The sequence below is a fragment of the Anguilla rostrata genome, chromosome 13 (genome assembly GCF_018555375.3).
Source record: "Anguilla rostrata isolate EN2019 chromosome 13, ASM1855537v3, whole genome shotgun sequence".
Classification (NCBI taxonomy): Eukaryota; Metazoa; Chordata; class Actinopteri; order Anguilliformes; family Anguillidae; genus Anguilla; species Anguilla rostrata.
In genome coordinates this window covers 33,580,442-33,606,133 of record NC_057945.1, presented here as the reverse complement: position 1 = coordinate 33,606,133, position 25,692 = coordinate 33,580,442, and the positions used below count along the sequence as shown (strand labels likewise).

Below are 25,692 nucleotides of genomic sequence, written 5' to 3'. Positions count from 1 at the left end.
ACAAAAATAGATAAGCACACTGTCAGTCGTCAGTTCGAGTTGCACCTAAAAGCCCAAAGTCAAGGAGAAATATTTCCATGCCGCATAAACGTGAGTTTCCAACCTACGACATCAGGGATTGACCAATCAGAGCCTTGTAGTTGCAGGCACTGCGCTTCTCGTGCTGGAGCGCTGGAGAGCCGGAGCGGTCGGTACGGCAGCTGAGCATGCGTAGTAGAGAAAAGTCTTATGAAACCGTCAGCCTTTGTATCTTGTTAGGCAAGCCGAAGGCACAAGGCAAGAGTTCCGTTCAGACTGGGTTAGGAAACCTGGCACTAAACTATAAATTGTCAGAAATTGAAGAAATGCTACATGCTCTGGGGATGACATAGGAAGACCCCTGCGGAACATTTTAAAGGTAAATTGTGATATTTTACGTACGTATTTTGGGGGATAAGTTGCGGGAAAACAATGCCAACAGTTACAAGTTACATAACCAGCGTGCTGCTGACCTCCTTTTGAAGATAGGTGAATTATAATTTATGTAAAACGTAAACTGAGCTAGAATCTGACTTAAGAAATTAAGAAACAGTTTATTGATTATTTATAAAATTGTTATGATGGAGAGGACATGTACTTTGCGGATGGACTCATAGCTATGTGAACAGTTTGTCCTCGTAGCTACCTGTTTTTGTCTGACCTATTTTCTGCTCTTGAGCAGGGATATGTAGGAAGTCATGCTAGGCTATGTTGTTACATTTGCTCCCGTAGACCATTCCATAGAGTTTAATGTAGACATTTTAGTTCATAGTTATGTTCAGACTGCTCGGAAAAATATGTCATTTTGAAACATAACTAGAATGACTATTTGATTTTATTAAAGCGTATTTATATTTACTGTATGCGTGGAAAATCACTATTTCTGATCTGGTTGGATTTTGTTCAGGACGTTTAACACTAGCTTTTCAGGACATTGATCTATCTGGCAACACATAATTTACTGTGATACTAGAATTTCATGATCAGAGCTAGTTGTTGAGGTTGTCACTTCTGATGTTAAGTTGCCTTTAACAGTTATCCTTGCTATCCTAACTAGATTTTTGCGGAATACCTTTGATCTCACCGGACAATGACATAAGAAAATATTTATTTATTTATTTATTTATTTATTTATTTATTTATTTACGTCATTTATTTATTTGGTTATTTGTTTTGCAAAACAAAGCCATTTTTTCAACTCTAGTCTAACATTACTATACAGTACTATAATAGTCTATTGCCATAAGTTTGGCCTATATGGAATCCACTGAATTAATGTCCTGTACATGAGAGGTAGCAAGCATCCCTACCTTACAGTTCGTATAGATATTTCCAAAATATTTCCTGGAAGGTACTCTGGGGCGTCATGAAATTAATCAATTAAGAATAAATAAAAAAAAATTTAAGACACATTCAAATTATAGTTAACCCTATTGCATAAGGTTTTACCCCGTCTTCACCACAGTTTTTAACGTTTTCTGTACAACCAGCCCATCTCTTCAGCCCAAGTCCTGAAATGATTGTGGTCTGCCTTGGGGTGGCCAAGTTGAGTGAATGTTTTCATTTCTGCCTGATGCCACAATGTCTGTTTCCGACGTGTATTGCAGTTGACTATGGCACCAAATTCCATCCACTGGTTCCGTAAAGGCCTCCGTCTCCATGACAACCCGGCACTCCGGGAGGCTGTCCGTGGGGCGGGCACAGTGCGCTGCGTCTACTTCTTGGATCCTTGGTTCGCCGGCTCCTCAAACCTAGGAGTCAACAGGTGGAGGTGAGAAACACTGGGTTGCCCGTTCAGCTGCACTGGGATGACTGAAGTGTGCTGAGATTAGCCATGTTTAGGGCTATATGTTTTCAGCAGCATTCTAAATATTAAGTTGCATTATGACTGTAAATATTTACACAGTAAAATGATGTTCAGTGTTAATTCAACTCTTAGCAGAGTACATCTGCGTCCAGTAGGGACCATATGTACTCTGTAAGAGTAGATTTATCACTGGACATCAGCTGTGTATGTTATAAGTCGCATATGGTCGAACAAAATGTTTATGCTTGTGTGGACGTGAATTGTCTGGTAAGGGTTCCCTCAGAAGATAAATAATAAAATGTTGAGTTGATAAATATTTGTGGTTTACTGCTACCAATTTTTAGGAAGTTCATTCAATATAGATTTGTATGAGAAGCAGAAAAGATCTCACAAATCACAGTAGAATGCAGAATTAATATGAGGAGTGAGTCATCAGAAACATGTTGCTTAATGCATGTTTTCCACAATTTAAATATAAAAAAGGTTGAATAGAACAGGGATGGGTAAGAAGGACCATATGTGTTGTCTGTATTGATAGGGCATTTTAGAAAATGCATCGATATGCACATTAAATAATAGCTGAAAACTGTTCTTGTGTCCCTACATGAAAGGTTTTACTGTGGCCAGATGAATGTGTGAACCAATGTTGGTCTGTGTAGATAATTAATTGATTCAGGGTAAATCTTCATACACATTGGCCCTCCAGGAATGATATTGACCATGTCTGGATAACAGAGACTCACTGATTGACTTGTCTCCAGCTGAAAAATTTAGGAGCACACTAATGCCTCCCAATTAGTAGATGAACGGCTAAATTATTAGCACACATCAGTTTTCAGGAGCAAATGGTCCTAAAATGGGAGCACTGTAGAGAACAGCAATTGCACTGAACACAAATTATTTAGAGCAAAAATCTTAAATGAAATAATCTAGAGTTTTTCAGTATTTCAAAGAGAAAGATACATTTGAGCTGTTTTGTGAAAAACACGTCTTGTTGCACTATTTTACAGTCACAGGTCATACAATTTGCTGTAGCGAGTACCGTTACTGTTTTCTAACATGGCCCTTTGAGGTTGCTGGATGACTGTAAGCGTTTCCATTCTGAGCACTGTGATTGCTGGGCTTTTTTTTTTTTTTTTTTAAATGCCCATCAGCATCCCTCTCTGCCTCATCTGGTCTGAAGCTCACGCTGATTAGAAGCTGAAATGCTGCATATCCGGTGACACCCCCGCCCGCCCTACCCCCCCCCCCTCGCAGTCCGCTCCGCACAGGGGTGATTCACCGCGCGCGGCGTACGCGGTCCGCTGACGTCATCGCCATCTCCGGCCCATCTGTGCGGCCCCGTTGCCGGGCCTCCACTGCTGAACAGGGCAGATTAAACGGCCGCGGTCCTGAAACGCACACCGCGGTTTGATAATACGATCTGCATAGCCCCCCCCCCACCCAGTTTAATGACGCTGTGTTAGGGAAATGTGTCTGCGATATGGCTGCCACCTTATTTTCCACGCCGCTCCCTCCTGTACCTGCTTGTGCTAGCAAAGGGGGAAGCTGCCAGGTGGTTTTAGGACTGCTGTGTGGCTGCTGGCGATTCGCTTTTCCGGATGGAATGCTGGCTAGGCAGGAAACTGCCCACTATACTGCCGGTGAACAGAAAAGTGCTTTTTAATGAGATCAAGAATGACTCTCAAAGGAGTGCCAGGATTTTTTCAGGATTTTTCCAGACAATTTTGTAATTTGTAATTCTACACTATCACACCATAAACCTCCGTCAGATGGTCATTTGATTTTAAAAAAATGCATTAACATTGCTTTATTTTATAATTATTATTATTATATTTAAAGATTTTTCCTTGTGAACCACCATTATAAAGGTGTGTGTGCACCATGGTCCAGTGACGATAAGCAAACATTGCCCGGCACTGCTTCACCACTAGGGGGAAGCATTGGGTTCCACCTTGAACTCAGGAAGTCTGGGGTTGCCCAGGTCAGACACCTGACCCAGACGCCATTTAATGAGATCAGAGGGAGCAATCAGGCCAGAGTGTCTGTCCCTCTGTCCCCCGCCACTGGGGGGGAATCACCGCTGCCTGCTATTTTAGGACCCGCAGTGCGATGTACACACCACCATTGTCATTCCAGAGTGATTCTGTTCAGGCTTCTGGTTAGCCAGCCACTTGATCTCCATAAATGACAGTTGCTGTTTGATCAGGGGCCTTTTTTCAGCATTGCATTCACTGTGCAGATAAAGAAGGACAATGAGCATCTGTCAAATAGAGATGGTGAGATATGAGCTGAGAAACCCCATGTCTTTAGCATTGAGCAAAGTGAATATTTACCTAAATTCTGCCAGTAAAATTCTACTAGTAAATCTGCTAGTGTCTCCTGTTAAATGGCCCGGCAGGTACAGTGAAAATTGGGCTGGACACTTGGTGCTGCATTCAAGTCTTTATTCATCCCTTCTTTTTACTGAAAACTTTTGCTAAAGAATGTCTCCTCGTTATAAAATAACATTTATTACACACAGTTTGACCATCCATATTCACAGAACTTCCGCTGCTCTCTAATATGAATTTGTGCTTTTCCAGGCCATTATTGTATACCTGTTGTATGCTTCGCCTTTACTCAAAATATGATGACTAATGTTTTCATTCAGAGAACAGATGGCCATTCCACATGCCCTATATCATTTACTTGCAAGTTCATTGCTATTCCACGTCCTCTTTTGAGTGCGTGCACAGTCACCCTCCTGGATTTCTTTGTTTTTTTCGTTGTAAACATGCAATTGACATCACACTGGGGAGTCAGGGAGACTTGTTTATCTAGGCTACATAAAGCAGGAGAACAGAAATCCTGCTATGCATTCGGAAACACTCCAGGCCTCAGTAATGTATGTTGAAATCGGTTGTTTTGTCTCATTCCTGCCTTCTTTTGTATTCTTCGCTAACCCTCAAATTGTGTTTTAAGCTGTGACGATGCCAGTGCGGGTCGGGGAGAAAAGCAGAAAATTGGGCAGCGAAAGGACGTAGGCTAGCGTGTGCCTGGTGTTTGATTTCTGTGAGTCACTGGTTGTTATGGCGACAACCTACTTTTCAGCAGGCTTTCCGCGCGCAGTTTTCCTGGCATGTCCAGCTGCAGCCGCAGTCCTCCTAAGCCACAGCCCACGGATTGCTCACCGTCTCTACGGTGAAGAATAAATAAACATGGAAAAGGTTGCCAACGTTTTATAATTAGCAGGGCATTTTTGCTCAGAATCTATACTTTTTGTCCAAGTGTTTCTCTAATATGGAGGTCGATGAGCAACTAATGCATAAATCTTTTTCTTTCTTTTTTTTTTATTGTACCTAATCACAGTTATCCCATGGCTTGTTGTCATGGTAAACATGTCCAATTAATGAATGGTGTGGGACAGTGGTCCTTGGTAATGAACAGTATCAGTAGTGCACCATCGTGATTGCTGGGTTGTTCCCTCAGTATCTGACTTTGCCTTTGAGAAAACCTTGGCTTTCGCTGTTGCACGCGCAATTAAATGGTCCCATTCCTTCACTCAAATACAATGGCGTGGGTAGAAGTCCATGCAGTGTAATGTCATGTAACTTACTCAAAGTCAAAGAGCGCTTTTCTTTGGTTCATCAGCTATCTGTAGCACCTGTGATGGTACATATTGGCCTTTAGTACCGGAAGCAAAATGTCCTGCTTTCAAAGTTTGCAGTCTCGTGTGTGGGTCCCAAGTGTGCAGTCCCGTGTGCGGTGACTGAAACAGCCATGTTGGGTCACAGTAAGATGGGCCCGAGTGTGGGTGGGCCCAAGCACATAGACCGTGCGTGCGTATGTGTTCTGCTGCAGTCAATTTCCAGACGTGTGCTCATATTTATGATATTTTATTTCAGTATAAAATGCAAGTGAAACCGTCACTGCGTGTCTGGAGTCGGTAAAATGGCAGATATCTTCAGTGCTGTTACGCATGAACTTGTGAAGGGGTTTTAACAGTCCCTTCCGTGTGGTGGAGTGGCGACGCAGGAAGCAGCTGAAGTATCCGTGGCGTTTTTGGCGGCCCGGCGTGGCGCGTTTGCGATCCCCGGGGCGCAGTGACGCAGTCTCTCAGAGAGGGCGGCGACTTGTGCCAGTCCCCGCGGTTAAGAGTTCAGCTGAACGCTGCGTTCAGTACATTATCTCCAGGTCAGACCAGCGCGGGGGACAAAAGGGAAAAGGCCACGAGCTCAGTGTGAAACGAGGGTTGTCTTACGTATGGGGCTTGTTCTTTCCCAGGAACACTGTTCAGCTTTACACAGATAATCTGTTCAGTATGTATTAATCTCACATTTAGTCTTTTAATAATAATAATAATAATAATAATAATAATAAAAACAGTGAGAATCTTTTCTCCCTTTAATTTTTCTTACATTCTCTCGTCGGATAATTTTGCATAGGGGGTCAGCCTGTCAGTAAATTAAAAAAATGTTGTTGTTTTTTTTTTTTTCCGTCTTGGCACCCCCTTTTCATTCTTAAAAACAGGAGCTGGCTGTCTGGGTTGGGTACTGCTCGCAGAAATGAGGTCACTCTGACGCCATCCCTAGGAGGCGGGGCCGAGCGTGCGGATCTAGGCCAGGGCAGTTGTATAAGCGGTAATGCGTGACTGGCAGTCGGCCCGCTCACGTGAGCGCTTCTGCAGCCCCGCGTCGCTCGCGGGCGGCGGGATCCTCTCTCGCGGGCCTTTCTGCCACGCGGAGAAGGCCTGTGGTTTTGTAACTCTCTTTTGTAACTGCTCTTGAGTAATAATCCCTGTGTGGGGCCTCGTGAGCAGCCGGTGTCAGACGAACGACGCTGAGATTTGCTCTGGCTTTGTGGGGGGGGTTTTTTTTTTTTTTTGCGAGAGTTTGTTCGTAGCGTTCGCCGCTCACATGGTCTGAGGCTGGTCTGAGGCTCGCACCTCCAGCACGCACGCGCTCTCATTCCGCCCCTTTTACGCCATCCCTGGGCGTGCGGCAGAAAAATCCATTCGGCTCTTCTGTGTGCAACTGCAAGAAAAGACCAAAATGCAGTCTAGGGCTCGGAGAAAGGGGCCCGATTCACTGCAGACTGAGGCCTTGCTGGCGACTGCCTCGATGGTTTTGGTCCCATTGGCATTGTTTGAATTGCTGCGCCTTGCTCCGGTGGCATTGTGTACCGTGTCCTTCTGGAAGAGAAGTGAACGTGAGGTGCAGTCTTTGGCAGCTACTGTACACTGGTCACATGAACTCTCGTCATCTCCCCAAGGTTATTTGCGCATGGATGTGTGTACACACAGTGCTTGTGATTTGTGTGTGTGTGTGTATGTGTGTGTGTGCCTCTGTGTGTGCGCACGCATGTGTGTTGCGTACTGTGTGTTTAGTGCCACTCCATTGTGAGTATCTGTAGGTCACAGAACGTGTGCGTATTTGCATATTCACTCGAGCAGTATCAGCTAAAATGTGTGCTGTCACAGTCTCTGCTGACCGATTCACAAGCGCTGTTTGAGTATTAAATATGAGCTCATACCTGGAGGTTTTGGTGCTTCTTTGACGTTCACTGTTCCTGGAGAGTGCCGTTCCTGATTTACGCTTTCTTAAAATCATACAATGAAGGAGCTGCAGAACACGGGAAGCTTAGCTGTCTGTCTGCTGCAGAAAGGGGAAAGTAGGGCTGCCCGAAGGCTGCTTTTCAGAACGCAACAGGGGAACCGACAAGCCCAGTCAGCAAAAGTCTGAATCTAGACGTCTCGGTTGAGAGAAGTTTTGAAATAGAAGGACTAGGTTAACCCCAATATAGCTCAGGTTTTACCTGGGTATAGCCTGGCTGTATTGTAGAAGGCTAGAAAGCTTTCACTGTTAACTTTTTGTAGCTTGTAGAGATTTCACCTGAACACCAACTTTCAACCACGAAAATGTTCAGTAGAAGTGCTCTGAATCTCCCGCTAAATTGCCAGCCACTTTTCTAAAAAGCCTAAAATGCCAAACTCCCCATAAACCAGTATCGGTTGTACAGGTGTGAACGGTGGTGGAATGTCCACTGTCTTAAAGGAACAACCGTTGTGTTTTTAATGGAAACATTAAAATATACTCCTGACACAAGGCAATAAATTCAGTAGGAAGATTAACTGAATTGCGCAACTTCAAACAGCATGATTGCAATTAAATCAAATTTAATTGGAGCAATGGGTGATTTTGTGGCTCTAGTACAGCAGTACAGTGCTAAGAAGACAGGTAATCCTATTGTCATTTGCTTGGCGGATACTAAGGGAAAGGCACAGACGGTCCACAGGCACATCTAATCATGAGCACAAGTACAGGACAGCAAGTCACTCACACTGAGGGACAAAAGGGATGTGCGTTCAGTGTTTACAGTGGTTCACTACCACTGAACACTGTCAACCAGCAGTCTTACACCGCAGGTTACTTCAGCATTGCACCCGGCCTGTATAGACATGCCCACATAGGAAATTAATTTTCTGAAATACTGTCTGAAACTAGGGTGCTGTAATCCATAAAAAAATGAATAACACAGATTAACAAATGTATTAAACAAATTCATGAAGAAATAGGAGTGGTTATTAATTCAGGAAACAAAAAATACAGTTTCCCCACGTGTATAATAATGTAAACACCAAGCGGTTAATGTTTAGGTGGGATTATATTTGACTTGGCAGGCAAAGCTGAATTCAGTGAAAGCTGTATAAATGTGTTTACAGAGTAAACAGAGATAATCCATGGCAATTCTGTGTCCAGTGGTGTTTTTTTATTTATTTTTGGTCATTAGACTCACTCTGGATAGTTTTTTTTTTTCATTTTTCTTTTCAGAAAACTGTGCTTTAAATAAAGACGTATAAACTCCAACCACAAGAGAGGACCGCATGTGTGACCTTCTCTTTCCCAAGGTTGAATTCCGTGCTTCCAGGAATTTGTAGGGCGCTGAGTGACCTCTACTGGTCCACTGTTTTAATGCAGTATGTGCCTTTCGTTGGCACCTTTTGGGTTACAGTTAATGGAAGTTAACTGGGAAAGGTTAAAGGTTGCCACGGTTACACTGTTAAGTGACTGTAATAATAAATATGCAGTTATTATGTGCAGTATATTATGGATGCCATGAAAGCTCCATCATAAATGCCTCCAGGGGAGGGTGTATTGAAACTCTGGCTGTAATGGGGAGGAATGACTGACACGCTGTGAATTCTGTTGCTATGGAACACTCAGGTTTAGTAGGTTAATAGGATGCAGCTGTTTTAAAAAAAAAAGAAAAGAACGCGAAGCAGGAACAGTCATATGTAGGTTACATGCTGTGGTGCCAGAGCTCATGTGTAGAGCCAGCAGGAAAGCGTACTCATATTAATTCGCACCCTGTCATCTAGACTGATAGGAATGAATCAAAAAGACCGCGCGGTTCATTTTGAAACGGAGAATGGGTTTAAAGTCAGCGCCTGTTCTAGATTCCACTGTGTTAACATGTAACAGATGAGCACCAAATGAAGTGACAGTTCTGTTACTTTCAGTGTTGTTTTTGTAATATGCACTTTTAACGGAAGAAAGCTCTCATTTTATGTCGAGTTCTACGAACCATGAATAATTCCATTAAATTCACACTGGACCCTGTCTATTTTAACATGTGCATTTATGTATTGCGGCAAATTTTCTCCACTGCCTGCGAGAGAAGCATTTTATGTAATGTACATAATATAATACTGGCAAGACTCCCAACACTGTGACACTGCTAACAGTCCAGTGCAGCAATTAGTTTGCACCCAATTAGTTTGTGACATCTATGTGTGATTTGTCCCTGAGCGCTGGTAATGTGTTATGAGTGTTGTGTGTTTGTGTGTGCATCCGTGCGTACATGCTTGCGTGCATGCTTGTGTGTGTGTGTGAGTGCCTGTCTGTTTGTTTGCGTGCATGCTTGTGTGTGTGAGTGTGTGAGTGTCTGTGTGTTCATGTGTGTGTGCGTTGTGGGGACACACTGTGCAGTAACCACAAACACCTGCTGCTGTTCCCAGGTTCCTGCTGCAGTGCCTGGAGGACCTTGATGCCAGCCTTCGCAAGCTCAACTCCCGGCTCTTCGTCATTCGCGGACAGCCCGCCAACGTTTTCCCCCGTCTATTCAAGGTAAGCCCTGAAGGGTGGAGCTGTCATGACCCGCCCCCCTTCCCCCACCCCCCCCCCCACCCCCCCCCACCGCCACTCCCTTGTGACCTGGGGAAATCACGTAGGTTGCAAGCCCCCCCCCCCCCATTGAGTCCTCTTTTTACTCTTCTCTCTTCTCAGGAGTGGAAGATCTCGCGGCTGACGTTCGAGTACGACTCCGAGCCCTTTGGGAAAGAGCGGGACGCCGCCATCAGGAAACTGGCGATGGAGGCCGGCGTGGAAGTCATCGTGAAGACCTCGCACACGCTCTACGATCTGGACAAGTGGGTCGCACAGAACGGCTGCTCAGCTTCTTTCAGATGTGAAACCTTTCAGGCCACATCGTTTACTTTTCCTTTGTTTCTCTCTGACATTGAGCAATGGGTACAGACAGGATTTAACTTCCTGGTCTTGTGATACTTATTTGCCTCCCGTGTTGTGTCAGAAGTGTAAATAAGCTAGGAAAGCTATGCAAAAATGAAAATAGGTAACAGTAATGGAAAAAGGTGGTCTGCTTTAAGCATGTTTTTTCCTTTATTTTATTTTTTTACTACTGTTCTACAGATGTACAAATACTAGTCAAGTGCAAGCAATATGCTGCTTATGTATTTAGTTCAGCAATGGTGAAAGCGGTACCCCTGAGAAGGAAGCATCTTTGATAGTTTTTTTGTCGTTGTTTATTATATTCCCTGAGTAAGTCATTTAAAATGGGGGTTTTTTATTTAAAGAGTCACTCTCTCACGCGCGCGTTCTCCCGTTCGCCCCGCCGCAGGATCATCGAGCTGAACGGCGCGCAGCCGCCGCTGACCTACAAGCGCTTCCAGACGCTGGTCAGCCGCATGGACCCGCCGGAGCCGCCGGTGGAGCCGCTGTCCGAGGCCTTCATGGGCCGCTGCACCACGCCCGTGGGGGACGACCACGGCGACAAGTACGGGGTGCCCTCGCTGGAGGAGCTGGGTGAGCCGCGCGGAGGGGGGACCATCGCCCACGGGGCCAAAAACACTCCTGTTCCAGACATGATTACTTCTCATTCACTATTATGTTTCCAAGGATACATTATAATGTATACCTCTATTTATTTTTGTTCAGTTAATGGTTTCTGTTGACAACATAAAAATGGCACTGTTCTTTATATGGTGAAATAATTGAAAAATAAAAACATTTTTAACCATTACCAACCTTCATATGACACTGCATGTACTGTATAACCAGTGCTTGTAAGTAGACAGTCAATAAAGGTAGTGTTTTGATCATTTTTAAGAATTTTTAATACAGAACTTTAGTACTTTATGGCGAAATAGAACCACGATTCACAAATATTTGCACAAAAAAATCCCAGTAAGAGATTTGTGAAGGCACAGGCTAATGGGGGGCGTGTTTATGTGTGCCGTCGGCCTGCTCAGGGTTCGACACAGAAGGCCTGGCGTCTGCGGTGTGGCCGGGGGGTGAGACCGAGGCTCTGACCAGGATAGAGAGACACCTGGAGAGAAAGGTGCGTATCACTCAGCTAGCGCTTTCAACCCTGTCAAGAGCAGGCTTTCTGGAATCTGTTCTTTTTCTCACAATTCAGTGTCAGTCAGTGTCAATGATGCTGTGTCATTAACATTTACACAGTACTTATTGAAAGTTAATGATAACATTTACTTTCCCATAATGAAACACTTAACTTGGTATTTGAGCTGGCAAAAAGACAAAACGATAATCAGACCTTGTCGACTAATTTTGCTTTAGCTGTGGAAGGCTCTTGTACTTTGAATAGATTTTTTAATTTTGTGTTCAGATTTGAGATCAAGTGTTTAAATATAAGTGCTTTGGTAATAGCTGAAACTGAATCAGGGCTTGACTGCGTATGTTGCTTAGTAAGTGTTCCTGACCGCGGATGGGCTCTCTTGTCTTCCAGGCGTGGGTGGCGAACTTCGAGAGGCCCAGAATGAACGCCAACTCTCTGCTGGCGAGCCCCACGGGCCTGAGCCCCTACCTGCGATTCGGCTGCCTGTCCTGCCGCCTCTTCTACTTCAAGCTCACGGACCTCTACCGCAAAGTAAGACCCGCCTGCAGCTTCCACAGTGCCCTTCTTCTCTGGGTTACTCTTCCTGGCCCAATGAAACCGTTGCACTCTAAATAACCAGGGTCTAGCACTGAGGAATCAGTAAATCCAGTTTGGTCATTGAGAATGGTTTCAATCCTAGAGTCTTCATACTCAAATTACAGGAAAATTATGATTTGAGGACCAAGCCCATAAAATTGATGATTAATAATTAAAAAACATCAGAGCAGTCTGATTGGTGGAAAAACTGTATGGTTCACCCAACTATGGCCCATGTAGCTTCTTACCTCTGACATATTTCTCTGAATATAGATTGTGTTCATTCTAGGTGTGGTGAGATCACCGCATTCAAAGGTTAGAGAGAAGGTTAGGTTTTGTAAAAGTATACTGCAAAATCCAGAGAGTGTCCATTTTCAGAGAATCGGCCATTTTAAGGAGGTCTTTGAAGTGTTCTCAACAGTGTTTTACCTTTGCCTCCCAGGTGAAGAAGAACAGCTCTCCGCCCCTCTCCCTGTACGGCCAGCTGCTGTGGAGGGAGTTCTTCTACACGGCCGCCACCAACAACCCGCGCTTCGACAAGATGGAGGGCAACCCCATCTGCGTGCGCATCCCCTGGGACTGGAACGCCGAGGCGCTGGCCAAGTGGGCCGAGGCCAAGACCGGCTTCCCCTGGATCGACGCCATCATGACCCAGCTGCGGCAGGAGGGCTGGATCCACCACCTGGCCCGCCACGCCGTGGCCTGCTTCCTCACCAGGGGGGACCTGTGGATCAGCTGGGAGGAGGGCATGAAGGTACATTGTGGATGTTGCTGAAATAAAAGGCCTCTGTGCTGTAATGTAACAGTGTTTTGGGTGTGCGGGTGTTATGAGGAGCTGCTGATGGGTGTGTGCTGTTGAAGGCTCTGCTGTAGTGTAACAGTGTTTTGGGTGGGCTCTGTGCTGCAGTGTAACTGTGCTCTGGCCCGGCAGGTGTTTGAGGAGCTGGGTGTGTGGGTAACAGTGGTCTGGCTGTGCTGCAGGTGTTTGAGGAGCTGGGTGTGTGGGTGACAGTGGTCTGGCTGTGCTGCAGGTGTTTGAGGAGCTGGGTGTGTGGGTAACAGTGGTCTGGCTGTGCTGCAGGTGTTTGAGGAGCTGGGTGTGTGGGTACAGTGGTCTGGCTGTGCTGCAGGTGTTTGAGGAGCTGGCTGTGTGGGTAACAGTGTTCTGGCTGTGCTGCAGGTGTTTGAGGAGCTGGGTGTGTGGGTAACAGTGGTCTGGCTGTGCTGCAGGTGTTTGAGGAGCTGGGTGTGTGGGTAACAGTGTTCTGGCTGTGCTGCAGGTGTTTGAGGAGCTGGGTGCGTGGGTAACAGTGGTCTGGCTGTGCTGCAGGTGTTTGAGGAGCTGGGTGTGTGGGTAACAGTGGTCTGGCTGTGCTGCAGGTGTTTGAGGAGCTGGGTGTGTGGGTAACAGTGGTCTGGCTGTGCTGCAGGTGTTTGAGGAGCTGGCTGTGTGGGTAACAGTGGTCTGGCTGTGCTGCAGGTGTTTGAGGAGCTGCTGCTGGACGCGGACTGGAGCGTGAACGCGGGCAGCTGGATGTGGCTCTCCTGCAGCTCCTTCTTCCAGCAGTTCTTCCACTGCTACTGCCCCGTGGGCTTCGGCCGCCGCACCGACCCCAACGGAGACTTCATCAGGTGGGTGTGGCGTGTGACCGGAACGCTGCCATCGACAGGGAGGGAGCACCGGCGCACAGACGCACGCTTACACGCACACACTCACACATCATCACACACACACACACACGCTCACACACACACACACACACACTCACACACACACACGCACACACTCACACATGCATACACACACACACACACACTCACACATGCATCCACACACACACACACACACACTCACACATGCATCCACACACACACACACACACACACATGCATCCACACACACGCACACTCACACATGCATCCACACACACACACACACACACACACACGCTCACACACTCACACATGCATCTACACGCACACACTCACACATGCATCTACACACACACACACACTCACACATGCATCCACACACACACACACACACATGCACACACACACACACGCACACACACACACTGTTAAACTCCTGGAGGGTCATGGGGATTACATTCTTCAACTGCTGACTCCCTGCAGATCATTCGCTGGGGATTTGCATATTAGATTAAGTGTAATGCCACAGTTGAGGATTGATTTCAGTGCACAGGAAAATATGTGCAGACCTGCCTTCCCACCAGGTCTCAAATGCGTGTGTCGGGTTTAGGCCCGGTCAGGTTTTATTTCATAATAAGGGCCTGCATTTGGGGCAGACCAGGTTGAACTATTATGTGCCATTTTTTAGTTAAAACATATTTTCAGTTAAAACATATAAGGTAGTGAGAGACAGGCACCATGTTGGCCTGAGGTTCACTGAATGCAGAAGAAGGGATTTGAGGTTTTGTGTGTGGTACTAATGTTTATACCAGGGGTGTTCACAATCTTATCTGAAACAGGCCAGTGTGGGTGCAGGTTTTTTCTAGCCCAGCACTGTAACACCTGATTCAACAACTAATTAAGTGATCATAGTCTTCAATCAAGACCTTGATGAGTAGAATCGGGTGTCTAAGTGCTGGGCTAGAACAAAAACCCGCACCCGCACCCGCCCTTTTCAGATGAGATCGGACACCCGTGATTTGTACCTTTCTTTCACCCCCCCCCCCCCAAAACACGGATGTATGGTTGCTTTGAAGACAAACGATCCGGCATGTGTATGAGACGCTGCGGTTTGACCTCTCTCTGTGCTTGCAGACGCTACCTGCCCATTCTCCGAGGTTTCCCGGCCAAGTACATCTACGACCCCTGGAACGCCCCGCACTCCGTGCAGACGGCCGCCAAGTGCATCATCGGCATCCACTACCCCAAGCCCATGGTCAACCACGCGGAGGCCAGCCGCCTGAACATCGAGAGGATGAAGCAGATCTACCAGCAGCTGTCCCGCTACCGGGGGCTGGGTGAGGGCACCGCCCGCGAGTGGGGGTTGGGTGCGGGGTGGGGATGGGGGGTGTACTCATGATGGGAATTCAATTAGGCAGTTACCAGTAAAATCTAGTGGGTGAAGTGCCCGATTGGAATGGAACGCTGTCTGTGAATGAATTGCCAGCCCCAATACCCATAAACACCTTCAGTCGCAAGCACTTCTTCTGCTGCACTCAGGGACCCTCGGGCCTAGCCCTCTGGTCTGGTGACTTCTGACCACGGAGGTTATATTGAGGCTGGGATCATGCTGGAAACCCCACTGACTGCGCTGGTGAAAGTTGTCCCAGAGCTGTCCTGTCCAGAGTGTTTGAGTAAACCGCCGTTTTCTTTCTCCGACGTCAGGCTTGCTGGCCTCGGTGCCTTCCAACCACAACGGGAACGGGAACGGGAACGGAGGTGGGGGCGGCGGCGGAGGGAACGGCGCCATGATGGCGTACTCCCCCGGGGAGCAGCCGCAGGGGAACTCCGCGGCCCACGGTGAGCCCCAAAACACGGCCCTTTGTCCTCACGCCAGGGCCTGACCTCACTCACACTAAACGCACAAGACTCTGCTCTTCGGCATCAATTTAGTCTTATTTTTAGACTTCCCAAAAAAAAAGGAACAAAAAATTGAACTACAGACTTGTTAGAAATCCGTTTGAAAGCATTCAGTTGAATGCTGAATAACTGAAGAGGGTAAATCATTAAAGAGCAGGTAGAGTGACCAAAGACACACCTCCATCCTCTAATCCCGCCTCCGTGTCATAACATCAAAACTTCAAATGAGAACATGAGGACGAAGAGGCGGGAAAACGCGTGATCGCAAGGAGAGGAATTATTTTAGGAAAGATAACATATTTGATCAAAGAACCAAAGATGACTTTTTTTTTTGCATGCTGCATTCTGTGGCGTTGCGAGTTCATTTTTATAAGCGGGTATAGATCCATTAGATATTTGCCAAAACTTACTGTGGTATGCTAAAAATCGTTGTAACACGGGCAATGCCTGAGATCATTGGAAGCGTGTTGATATTTCATGCTCATTGCTCGCAGTAGTTTGTGCTTATTTCCATTGTTTCATAAAGTTCAGATTAATAATAATTTAATTGTAGCTTTTTTCCTGTAGAATTCATTAATGGAAGCGTGCGTTACTCATTATGCTATGTGTAAGTTTAGTATAGTATAGTTTAGTTCAGTAACTACTGATCTGAAGAATTGAATGTTGTGTGCTATTCCTCTTTTTTGGTCTTTTAGTTTGAATTTAAAGTTGATTTGAATTTTAAAAATTTTATTGGAATCAATTGAATCATTTTGCCTGTGTATCGGGCCTGAGGAAAGCCGTTTTAAGAGCTTGAATTGAATTGTATTGTATTGCTTTCTACTTTTGCTTTAATACTCTTTGCTGTGTCTATTCTGATCCTTACAGGCTACCATACTGTGTCAGACCCAGGCCAAGCGATCGCCAGTCACCGGCTTTACCAGGCCAGCAGCTCGCATGAGTTTGCGGTTCCCCAGCACCCAGGTGAGGAAGGGTTCAGAGCAGAGCTCAGGACACAGAGCTACATTTGGTGGGATGTCGTGTTGACGCTTTGAATAATGTTACTTAAAAACTGCAGTATACATTTTCTTTTAAAGCTGAACTGAGTTACTAATGGTGTTTAGCAGTATATTGGTCATGGAGCTGAGTAGATGGGCTGGAGGGCAGTCAAAGGAGGGGGAAATAATGTCGGTTTTGGTGGGGGTACGATGGAGATAAACCAGGAGGTGAAAAACAGTGCCCCGGGGTGGTTTGCGCTCACGTCCCGCGTGATTGGTCCTCTGTCCCAGGACGCCTGAGTCACGTGACGGGGAAGAGGGAGCGGGAGGCGGAGCGAGAGGCCGGAGGGGACAGCGACACACCCTCCTCCGCTCTCAAGGTGCAGAGGCCCAACAGCGAGGTGAGTCTGGAGACCGTTCTTTCGACCCTCCCATGTCACATAGCAGCAACGCGCGTGCACAGTGCAGGATGAAAAAAGTGATGGCCAATCACAGGTTGTTTTACTGAATCCTGGTCATTTTGCATGTTTGTTTCTATTGACCCTCCTAAACTGAAATTATAAACATGGTCCATGTACTTAGATGTTAGATGTTTGGCTCATACTGCACATTTTCTGTGGCATATTCCTATGATTTAACATACATATGATTTATGTGAAAAAGCATTTAAATGGCCTCAAAATATTTTTTTGCTCCAAAGGTTTATGTGATAATGTACTTTGCACTGTATTCAGCAATGTAATTAACAACGTATTTGACCAAATTATACAGAGTGAATGGAATGTACACGTGTCTTACTCTTGTATTGTAGATGCAGTACTCTTTTGGCCAAAGTCTTATTTTACTTCTACAGCAGACTAAATGGTTTCCTGTTGTTTGTCTGGTCTTAGGGCTAATGGCTGAACCTGTTTTTCCTTTCAGAAGAGAGAACTCCAGGATGTGAACTTGGCACCATACTAAACAACTGAACATCAAAAAAAAAAAAATCATACCCTGCAGAACAGATCGAGGACATCAGGCAGATATTCACAGTACTTTTATCATTACGCATGAAAAACAGCTCCTTAAATTTCTTGGTTTGAGCACCGAGATATTACAATGTTTCAGCCTGCAAGAAGGGGGGGGGGGGTGGATCTGAAATCAAAACTTTTCTTATTGAGAATTTAAGACAAAGGCTGGAGCATCACAATGTAAATGTTATGTAATGGCTGAGCTTTCAGGACAACACCAGACCTCTGAGGACGGCCAGGTGTCTGATAAAAGCTGCCTCGTGCTTGCGTGTTGATCTTAGTGAAACCAAGCACTCACCAACATGTTTCTACTCTGAAAACCAGTGTCCCTTTTTACTATGGATTACACCAGTGCCGATTCAATAACTGGAATAATGCAAAACATCTTCTGTTGATTCGGCCTGTCGCAAGTACTGACGGGATGGACTTTGTGAGGTGTGTCTTCTGCAACGGAGACAGAAGTCCTGAGTGACTGGTCGAAGTGTGTGATTTACAGATCGTGGCGGCTCCACGCGTGACGTGGTTCGCGAAGCCATCGGGCTCCCTTCGCTCCTGAAGCGAGCCGCTGTGACGCCCTCTATGTGTGCTGAAACAGAAATGCAGCAACTAAAAAAAAAAACAAGCAGCTTTTAGTTACGTGAACACGTTCAAAAAAGGCTATCTCAAGAGTAGAAGTGCTGATCCAGGGTCAGCTTTACCCTTTAGCCCATAGTGGAAAAGGTTAAGATGTGTGGACAGAGGAAACTGGCCCCGGATCAGCGCTTCTCTGAGATGATTTTATGAATGTGGACCCTGTTCATTCGCATACATTTTTCCTGAGCCTCACTGCCATTTCGTCCGGATTTACAGATGAGATGGTCGTCATGGCAATACCAAACTTGGTGCACTTGGGCTGTCAAGTGGACAGATCAGTCCTAATTCTGTGATCACCAGCACAACAAAATTGCAGTGAAATCAATAACCACCCGATAAGTCACAGTGTGACCTCGTATTTTAACGGTCCAGGGGTCTTCCTGAGACATTCTCCGGTCTTTCGAGGTTTCATATTTGCTTCCTGTGACTTCATAAAACCTGTCTGACTTTTAGCGATAATTTGTGATTCAGTGGGTCACATTCCAGTGTGAACATGTCCAAACTTGTGCACGGACACACAATTTGTTTATAGGAGAATCTTGCCGGAATATATATATTTTTTTATTTACTGACTTTGTAGTATAGTTGACGATTACCCATATTGTTGGACTTCTACCTTTGAGAAATAAGAAATAAGCCAGTTACATTCAAGCTTCTAGCACAATGCTAAAGCTTCAGTGCAACTGTGCCACCCAAAAGTTCACAGGCTTTCGAAGGATGGGCTCATTGGCCTACATGCATTTCACTGTAGATAACAGAAAACCTCAGACGCTTTCGTGTCATCAGTGCCCATCCAGTAGAGCTTAGACATGCAGTCCAGAACAAGTACAGTGTTGTAAGTCTTTTAGGCGTACTTGGTCTGCAGTGAAAGGCCAAGTGTTTACACCAAGTGGCGTCCATCTTGGTGACATCTTTGTTGTGAACCTTTCCGGACTCCTCATATTAGTGTGGAATTGTTTTGTTTGGTTTGTTTTTTTCCCTCCTTGAGACTTTGGTAGCAAGTGAATTCCATAGCAATGGATGGTGAACATTCCAGAGCAGAAAAATGGGGGCAGCTAGGACACAACTCCGGAGTGGCGGATCTTAACGGAAAACTGCCTCAATGGCAAACAACGCCTCAGGGTATTTTCCAAATACAAAAAGCAGTCTCCCAGTCCAGGTGTTCTTCAGTGGCAGTTGTATCTTGGTACAGAACAAATCCACTGGGTACACTATTTCAGCACATCATAGATGGCTTATGAGAATGCTGCACTGGTGTGGGTCCTGCTTTTTAATGGTCGGTTATCTGTCCACAACTCTAATCCAACCAAACCCAAACCTTTTGTTTTTAACAGCGTTTTTCATTTCTTTAAATCCAATTATATATTTTTTGTATGTATATATTATATACAAAAGTGTATATAATTTGTCATTTTTTTCTTACAAGCTCAAAAACTATAAATATGTATATTTAAAGAGTTTTGTGTAAAATACTTGTATTACTTGCCTTTTCCTACCAACTGTACGTGCAGTTTCACTTCATATATTGATAAAGGTATTTGTACTGAACTGTATTGAACATGTTTGTATATGTGAGAATATATGCATTATGTACATATGTATATACACAAATGTAGACAGTAGAAATGCTTGAAAAAGCTGTTTTGTGGAAGCTACAAAGTGATACAAATAAAACATCTACTTGTGACTGGAATCAGCCAAATACCCACGTGAGAAGTACACTAGATGACAGGGTTGAGGGAATGTGGGAAGGCTAGTCCAAGATCTACTTTATTTTTAGTAAAAACAAGTGGGTTAAAGAAATTGAGTAAAGAGTAAATGCCTTTTTGCCACCAGTATAAGAACAGGAATTTAAACCATAGATTTAAAAAAAAAAAAAAAAAAACTTTGTGTGGAACCATAAATTTGGGATTGTATATTTGATTACAATGAATATTTATCAGTTCTGTTCTATAATCGATACAGCCCATATCGGGAAGCAGAGACTACGCAGGTCATGTCTGGATGTACAGTGCTCTTTGGCTACAATTTTCGGCATTACAATTTTCACCAGTGTTCTTTGACCACTACGCTGGATGAGAACGTTTTTAGCCTGTACAGCACCACATTAATGAACACTCCGCTTCGTTACCTCAAAACACAGGAAGACTTTATTTCTGAGATCTGTGTAAAGACAACTGCACAAAATTACTTTCAACATTAACCGCCGTTTTTTTTTTAGGGGAAAGATCATAAATTACCTCCACTGAATTAAGATGTGCACGAATAATTTACGCTTGAATTGGATCTTTGTGAAACAAAAATTCTGAAACCAGGAAATGTGTGCACCTGCAGTTTCCTCTCAGGGACAGAAATCAGTTCAACTGTGATCATCAATTATTGGAGTACAATTTGCCACAATTAAGCTACGACACAAAACTAATTTACACCCTGAGTATCTAAAGCACTGTTTAGATCGGTTTACTCGCCCTCACAGGCAATTAACCGATCTTGGAAAACCAGAGGCGACCAGCAAAATTTCCGAGGTGGTGTGGGATAAGCCATTTTGCTCCATAACATGTGCCACACGCAAAGAGAACAAAAGTAGTCCGCATTAGACTACTTGGAATATTTAGGCATGTTCCTAGTAGTAATAGTAATGCCCTCTGAATGCTAATTGTGAAGAGATGGCGAGAGCCTTCATCCACGTGCGTACTGAGATTCTGCACCAAAACAATGTTCGGGCCAGGCTGGAATGCGTGTACAATGTAAAGATGTATTCAACTGTTGTTTCTGCAGCTGTACATTGCCATTGTCACTTCTTGTCTTCAGTCTGGTAACCTTTATTTTATTCCATTATTTCAGAAGAGAAATGTCTATACTTCCTGTCAACCCAAGTCTGTGAATTGTCATAGTACAAAAATAAAATGGTAGCGAACATACACTGGCCCTCTTTTTTTTTTTTACCTGATTTTAAAACATAGGCCTAACTAATGGTAAAACCACTGGCGACGGCACGCCGTGTCCTGGTTGTCCAGGGCACACCCAGTTTTTGATTGGTGCACCTAAGAATCTGCACCAGATCGCACTATGATCACAATCTAACCCCCTCCCGCTCCTAGACCAGTGGCAAATTTCCTTGGGTACACCCATGACTGGAATTCTGGCACTGCTACCGAGTGAAACCATAAATTGGCTTTGAGATCGTCATGGGATTTGTCACAACCAATTGTGTCAAGGACACATGAAGGACTTTGGCCAATCATCTGTGCTAACGGCACGCATTGCAACCATTTGGCGTTTCTTACACAGCCAGGCAAAGAAAAAAAGACATTAAACCCTGTTTCCCATACTTAAATTAGATGTAGAAAATCTTAGGTTTTTTAAAGTTTTATTATCTTTATTCAATTGAAAGTACAAATATTGGACATGCACTTCAATGTTCCCCTCACATCCCAGGTCAGACAAGCAGTACATGAATGATAACCTATCATTTCATTGAACTGCAGTGTGTGTATATATATATAAATGTTCACATTCATTCAAAAAGTAAAACTGACAGAGGAAGGTCATAAGCCCTTAAATCAAAATCAATAAATATATATTTTCTTTTTTTTTTTTGCTTGAGAGAAGAAACATGTACCTACTAATGTTTTTCCAAGCCATTCATCAAACAGAAACCAACAGTGCACCACAACTGCAACAGCCTAGACCTGATTGCTTTCATCAAATATTAGCCTGAAATTGAAAGTCAATATTAGGACAGTCTAACTTAGCATTACACTTGACTGACTGGTCACATCAGCTTTAAAATGTCAAAGGATACGCACTCTGGTTGCTCATAACACAGCACCCAAACATTTGACACCAACGCCGCTGTTGGTGCTGACAGCCTGTCCATAAATTTCCATTCATGAACAGACACAAACGGCTGAACTGCTTTTGAAAGAAGTGAAAACTCGGGGACCTCTGAAATGACATACTGCTCTCTGTCCAAGGTTAACTGCTGCAATACGCGAACAAAGTTTCACAGCCACTGCAACAGCACCGAGTAAAAGGCAAACAGGAGAGTAGATGGTCTTAAGGCACTCTTTAACAAGCTTATATATACAAAGAGAAGTAAGACAGGTCTACCTTGGACCTATAGGTCCACAGAGATAGCTTCAGTCTTTCCGTTTATGGCTCAGGGACTATTTGGACCGTTCTCTCCATCTTCACTCCGCTTTGTCCTTCCGTTTTGCCGTGAAGGGGACTTTGCTGGCCACGGTGGATCCGACTGTGGACACGCCCCCTGCGACTGCGGACACGCCCCCTTTCACGAGACCCACGCCCACAGAGGGGACAGAGGTGACTGCTGCCTTGGTGATCTCCAGGCTCTTCCCCCCTACCCAGGCCACACCCCCTACTGTGGCACCGACCACACCTTTGGTGGCATTGAAGAGGCCACCGGTCACACGCCAGATCATCCCTGGTTGCGCAACAGGGTGCTCCTTGTCCTTGTCGTCACCTATGCATTGGAAAGAAGACAGAGAATAACGGCTCAGGCATAGTGTGACAGCACATCAGCAGTCTCATGTCCAAGCTGGATGGTCTGCCAATTCCCAACCCTTTCAGGATCAGTTGCCAAGATTTAGCATAGTCATCAATTTAGCTTAAAAATCCATTGACTGACGTAAAAGTCAATCCACTGAAATGGACCAGCAATGTGGAATATTGACGGAGGAACAATGGCGGCGATCCAATGTTTTTCAGGTTTGATTCTCATGGGAGGCAATGCTGTTCACGCACACAAGAGACGGTGCGCAAACCCAACCACTTCAGTGGAAAAAAATATCCAAATATCTTACTGGACATTACAAAAATGTAAGTTATGCAAATCTCCTGGGAATAGCATGTCTGCCAAGCAAGTAATATTTTCACACACATACCAAACTTTATTGCTGCAAGAATTTCCACTGCAGCAGGGGTTTGTAACTGTTCAGCCAGAGCTCAAACATCTGATTTGTTGGAATCACTATTTTGGCCCTCTACAAGGCAAAGTCTGGAAATAATATTGCTCAGTTCAGTTGCATGTTCTTTGTTTCTTTACACAATCTGAGCCAAATCTTGTGAGTGACAAACATTACCAGTAATAACTTACACACACGCGCTATATATATATATATATACACACACACACACACATATACATATAGGTGCCGCTAGGTGAGTAGACATACCTGCACCAGACGGTTCACTGGCAGCTAATTCTGGTTCTCCCTCCTCGTAAGTGCCTCCCTGCTGATTGTCGGAACTGGAGTTGGCGTTGGCGTTCTGATGTTAAGTTGAATAAAAGAAATTACATTCGTTTAATACATTCGAATAGCCTATGTCACAATAACACAAGGCCTAGGCAAGTCAGTGCTTAAACGAGTGCAGGCTACTTAGAAATAAACAAAATTAGTCATAAAGCCCACCCCCCCCAGTCCATCATTCTGCGTGTCAGAATATTAAGGGTACAAGATTATGAGAGTCAACAGGGAGCTAGGCTAAATCCAGGAGGGACTTCACAAAGGCCTAATTAAGCGTCTGTCTGCCAAGCCAAGCTTTGTCCTCTATTTTTACCCAGTGTTGAGCTGTGTTTGCTCTGGTGCTTTGTCTCTGAGGCACTGAAGGCGACCGTATCCCATGAGTTTTATCGTGAAGAAAGCGGAGGGCCTTTTCTGCGAAATAACCTACACAATTTTCATAAACGTCTTAATCGTTAAAATAAAGCGAGTGTTTTATGTAACGTTGTGATAGGCTATATGTAGGACACCTACAACAGCTGAAGAGAAATCAGCAAGCAGCCTTATTTCCTCCAACTGAAAACGGCATTGCAAGTGCTCAGTTCAAAGTGCACGCAACCGTTACATCATATCTATACGGAATTTTATTTTACAGTCCCAAGACACTGTTTCTCAAATGTTAAAAACGCAACCCATTTCAACCCCCCCCCCCCCCCCAAAAAACGAATGGCTACTATCGTTATTGCAGAAAACAGCACTGGTCAACCAGATGTGTACAGTTAGAGTTAAAAACAATTCGCCTACATTAACACACGCCTTGAAAAGACTATCGCTAATTATTTCAACCATTTCTGCAGCAAACCTTGAAGTGGTCAACGATTATAACAAGTAGCCTACAATTGTTACTTCGAATAAGAGGGATTAAACAATCACAATTGTGAACCCAGTTGAGAAAAATAAACTTAAAACATGCTAAATTAGTTAAATGAAATGGTCACCAACATGTTTATTCATACTGTAGACGTATGACAAAGGAGCTAGCTATCTTTGGACATATCTACAGTCAAGACAAACCCACACTTTAAATGTTAGCTTACAGCTGGCTGCATTTGCACTACTTTTCTGTTCCGTGGAATTTCGATTTTGAGAGCACTTGAACACACATCCAACCATTTTCAAGAATTTTACTTTCAGGCATAAAGTTACAATGCGATAGTTTGCTGCGAAACAAAAAGAAACAGCAAACTCCTACCTTCACCATTGTTCCAGCACTTTCTCGATACCTCTAGTTTACGTTTGCACCTGAGACAGATGATTGCAGCGCGTCTGAATATGATCTCAGTTCAACCCGAACGAGGCAATAGCACGAACTAAACGTGAATAATCTCTACAATGTTTTACGCAATCAAGCGTTCCCTATTGTTTAACACCGACACGGCACATTTGGGAAAAGCTGCGAGAAGCACGAAACTTTAACGCTAAGAGTTTGAGTCAATCAGTTCTGCCAACGTGGCGCTGCCTGCTTCCACAACGATAGTTCTCTACCTCCGGATCTTGCGTCACCTTGAACTGTTTTCGTCTCAGTACTGGGCCCCCCTCCCCCTAAGCATAGATCTGCAGCGAGAGCTTCAGACGTGTCAGTAATCCTTGTACGTATACCAAGTTTAGAATGCTTATTATCTTGCAGGAAACGTATCTAATATCTAGCATCTGCTGCCACTGCATTTAAAAAGACCAGACAGCCATTAGATTGGACTTGGTATTTAATTGCTGTTCATAATCTCAAACTCTGGTTATAAACGTTATAAAGATGATTATATAATATATTTTCACACTCAATTAATAGTAAAAAAGAAAACTTCCAATAATTATTACCACTTTCAATTTGAACAAGGACGTCTCCAAAAATGCAAAAACATTGTGGTTTTCCGTCTATATTTAGTGATTCTTCCGGGTTATCACTGTCCATGTAGTCGCAAACTTGCACAGGCATTGCTGTAGCATCCCTATTTTTGCGTCAAAAATTCCTCGCACGGGAGATGGTCGCAGCGAAATATATTTTTAAAGCTGTATCAATGCCCTTTAACTTGATGGGTGCAGACAGACCCACGTGGTTATTTCATCTCACATTGAAAGCCTGTAAAATTAGCCACTCTAAATGTATACTACTGACGTGTATAGGCCTACTGGTGATATGTATAGTCCTACACAGATATACATATCGTTTATATTAGGAT

The 25,692-nt window shown here is 44.5% G+C and overlaps 2 protein-coding genes and 1 long non-coding RNA gene across 3 annotated transcripts; 2 read left to right on the top strand and 1 right to left on the bottom strand.

Moving 5' to 3' along the window:
- The first annotated feature begins 187 nt into the window (after nt 1-187).
- Nucleotides 188-21,130, top strand: LOC135238100 (cryptochrome-1-like). Its single transcript, XM_064305773.1, has 14 exons — nt 188-397; nt 1,626-1,789; nt 9,825-9,933; nt 10,093-10,235; nt 10,724-10,908; nt 11,355-11,443; nt 11,852-11,992; nt 12,480-12,791; nt 13,518-13,669; nt 14,825-15,027; nt 15,395-15,529; nt 16,457-16,552; nt 16,858-16,967; nt 17,488-21,130. Exons 2-14 carry the CDS (start codon nt 1,632-1,634, stop codon nt 17,524-17,526), a joined length of 1,872 nt encoding a protein of 623 aa, XP_064161843.1. The 5' UTR covers nt 188-397; nt 1,626-1,631; the 3' UTR covers nt 17,527-21,130.
- On the top strand, nt 1,796-6,200 carry LOC135238104 (uncharacterized). Its single transcript, XR_010325017.1, has 2 exons — nt 1,796-3,168; nt 3,374-6,200. It is a non-coding gene; the product is annotated as an uncharacterized LOC135238104 (long non-coding RNA).
- A 432-nt stretch (nt 21,131-21,562) lies between the features above and the next one.
- On the bottom strand, nt 21,563-24,994 carry zgc:153675 (uncharacterized protein LOC768179 homolog). Its single transcript, XM_064305782.1, has 3 exons — nt 24,708-24,994; nt 23,408-23,501; nt 21,563-22,695 (listed from the first exon to the last, which is right to left on the bottom strand). The coding sequence occupies exons 1-3, from the start codon at nt 24,714-24,716 to the stop codon at nt 22,403-22,405; spliced, it is 396 nt and encodes a 131-aa protein (XP_064161852.1). The 5' UTR covers nt 24,717-24,994; the 3' UTR covers nt 21,563-22,402.
- Between the last annotated feature and the right edge of the window lie 698 nt (nt 24,995-25,692).

What these genes read in the sequence shown, in the direction of transcription:
- zgc:153675 (XM_064305782.1), bottom strand. An exon ending in CAGTGAACCGTCTGGTGCAG is followed by an intron (nt 22,696 to 23,407) that starts GTATGTCTACTC and finishes TCCAATGCATAG; the next exon opens with GTGACGACAAGGACAAGGAG.
- LOC135238100 (XM_064305773.1), top strand. Translation starts at nt 1,632, where the DNA reads ATGGCACCAAATTCCATCCACTGGTTCCGTAAAGGCCTCCGTCTCCAT. An exon ending in TCACGGACCTCTACCGCAAA is followed by an intron (nt 11,993 to 12,479) that starts GTAAGACCCGCC and finishes TTTGCCTCCCAG; the next exon opens with GTGAAGAAGAACAGCTCTCC. An exon ending in GTCCCGCTACCGGGGGCTGG is followed by an intron (nt 15,028 to 15,394) that starts GTGAGGGCACCG and finishes CTCCGACGTCAG; the next exon opens with GCTTGCTGGCCTCGGTGCCT.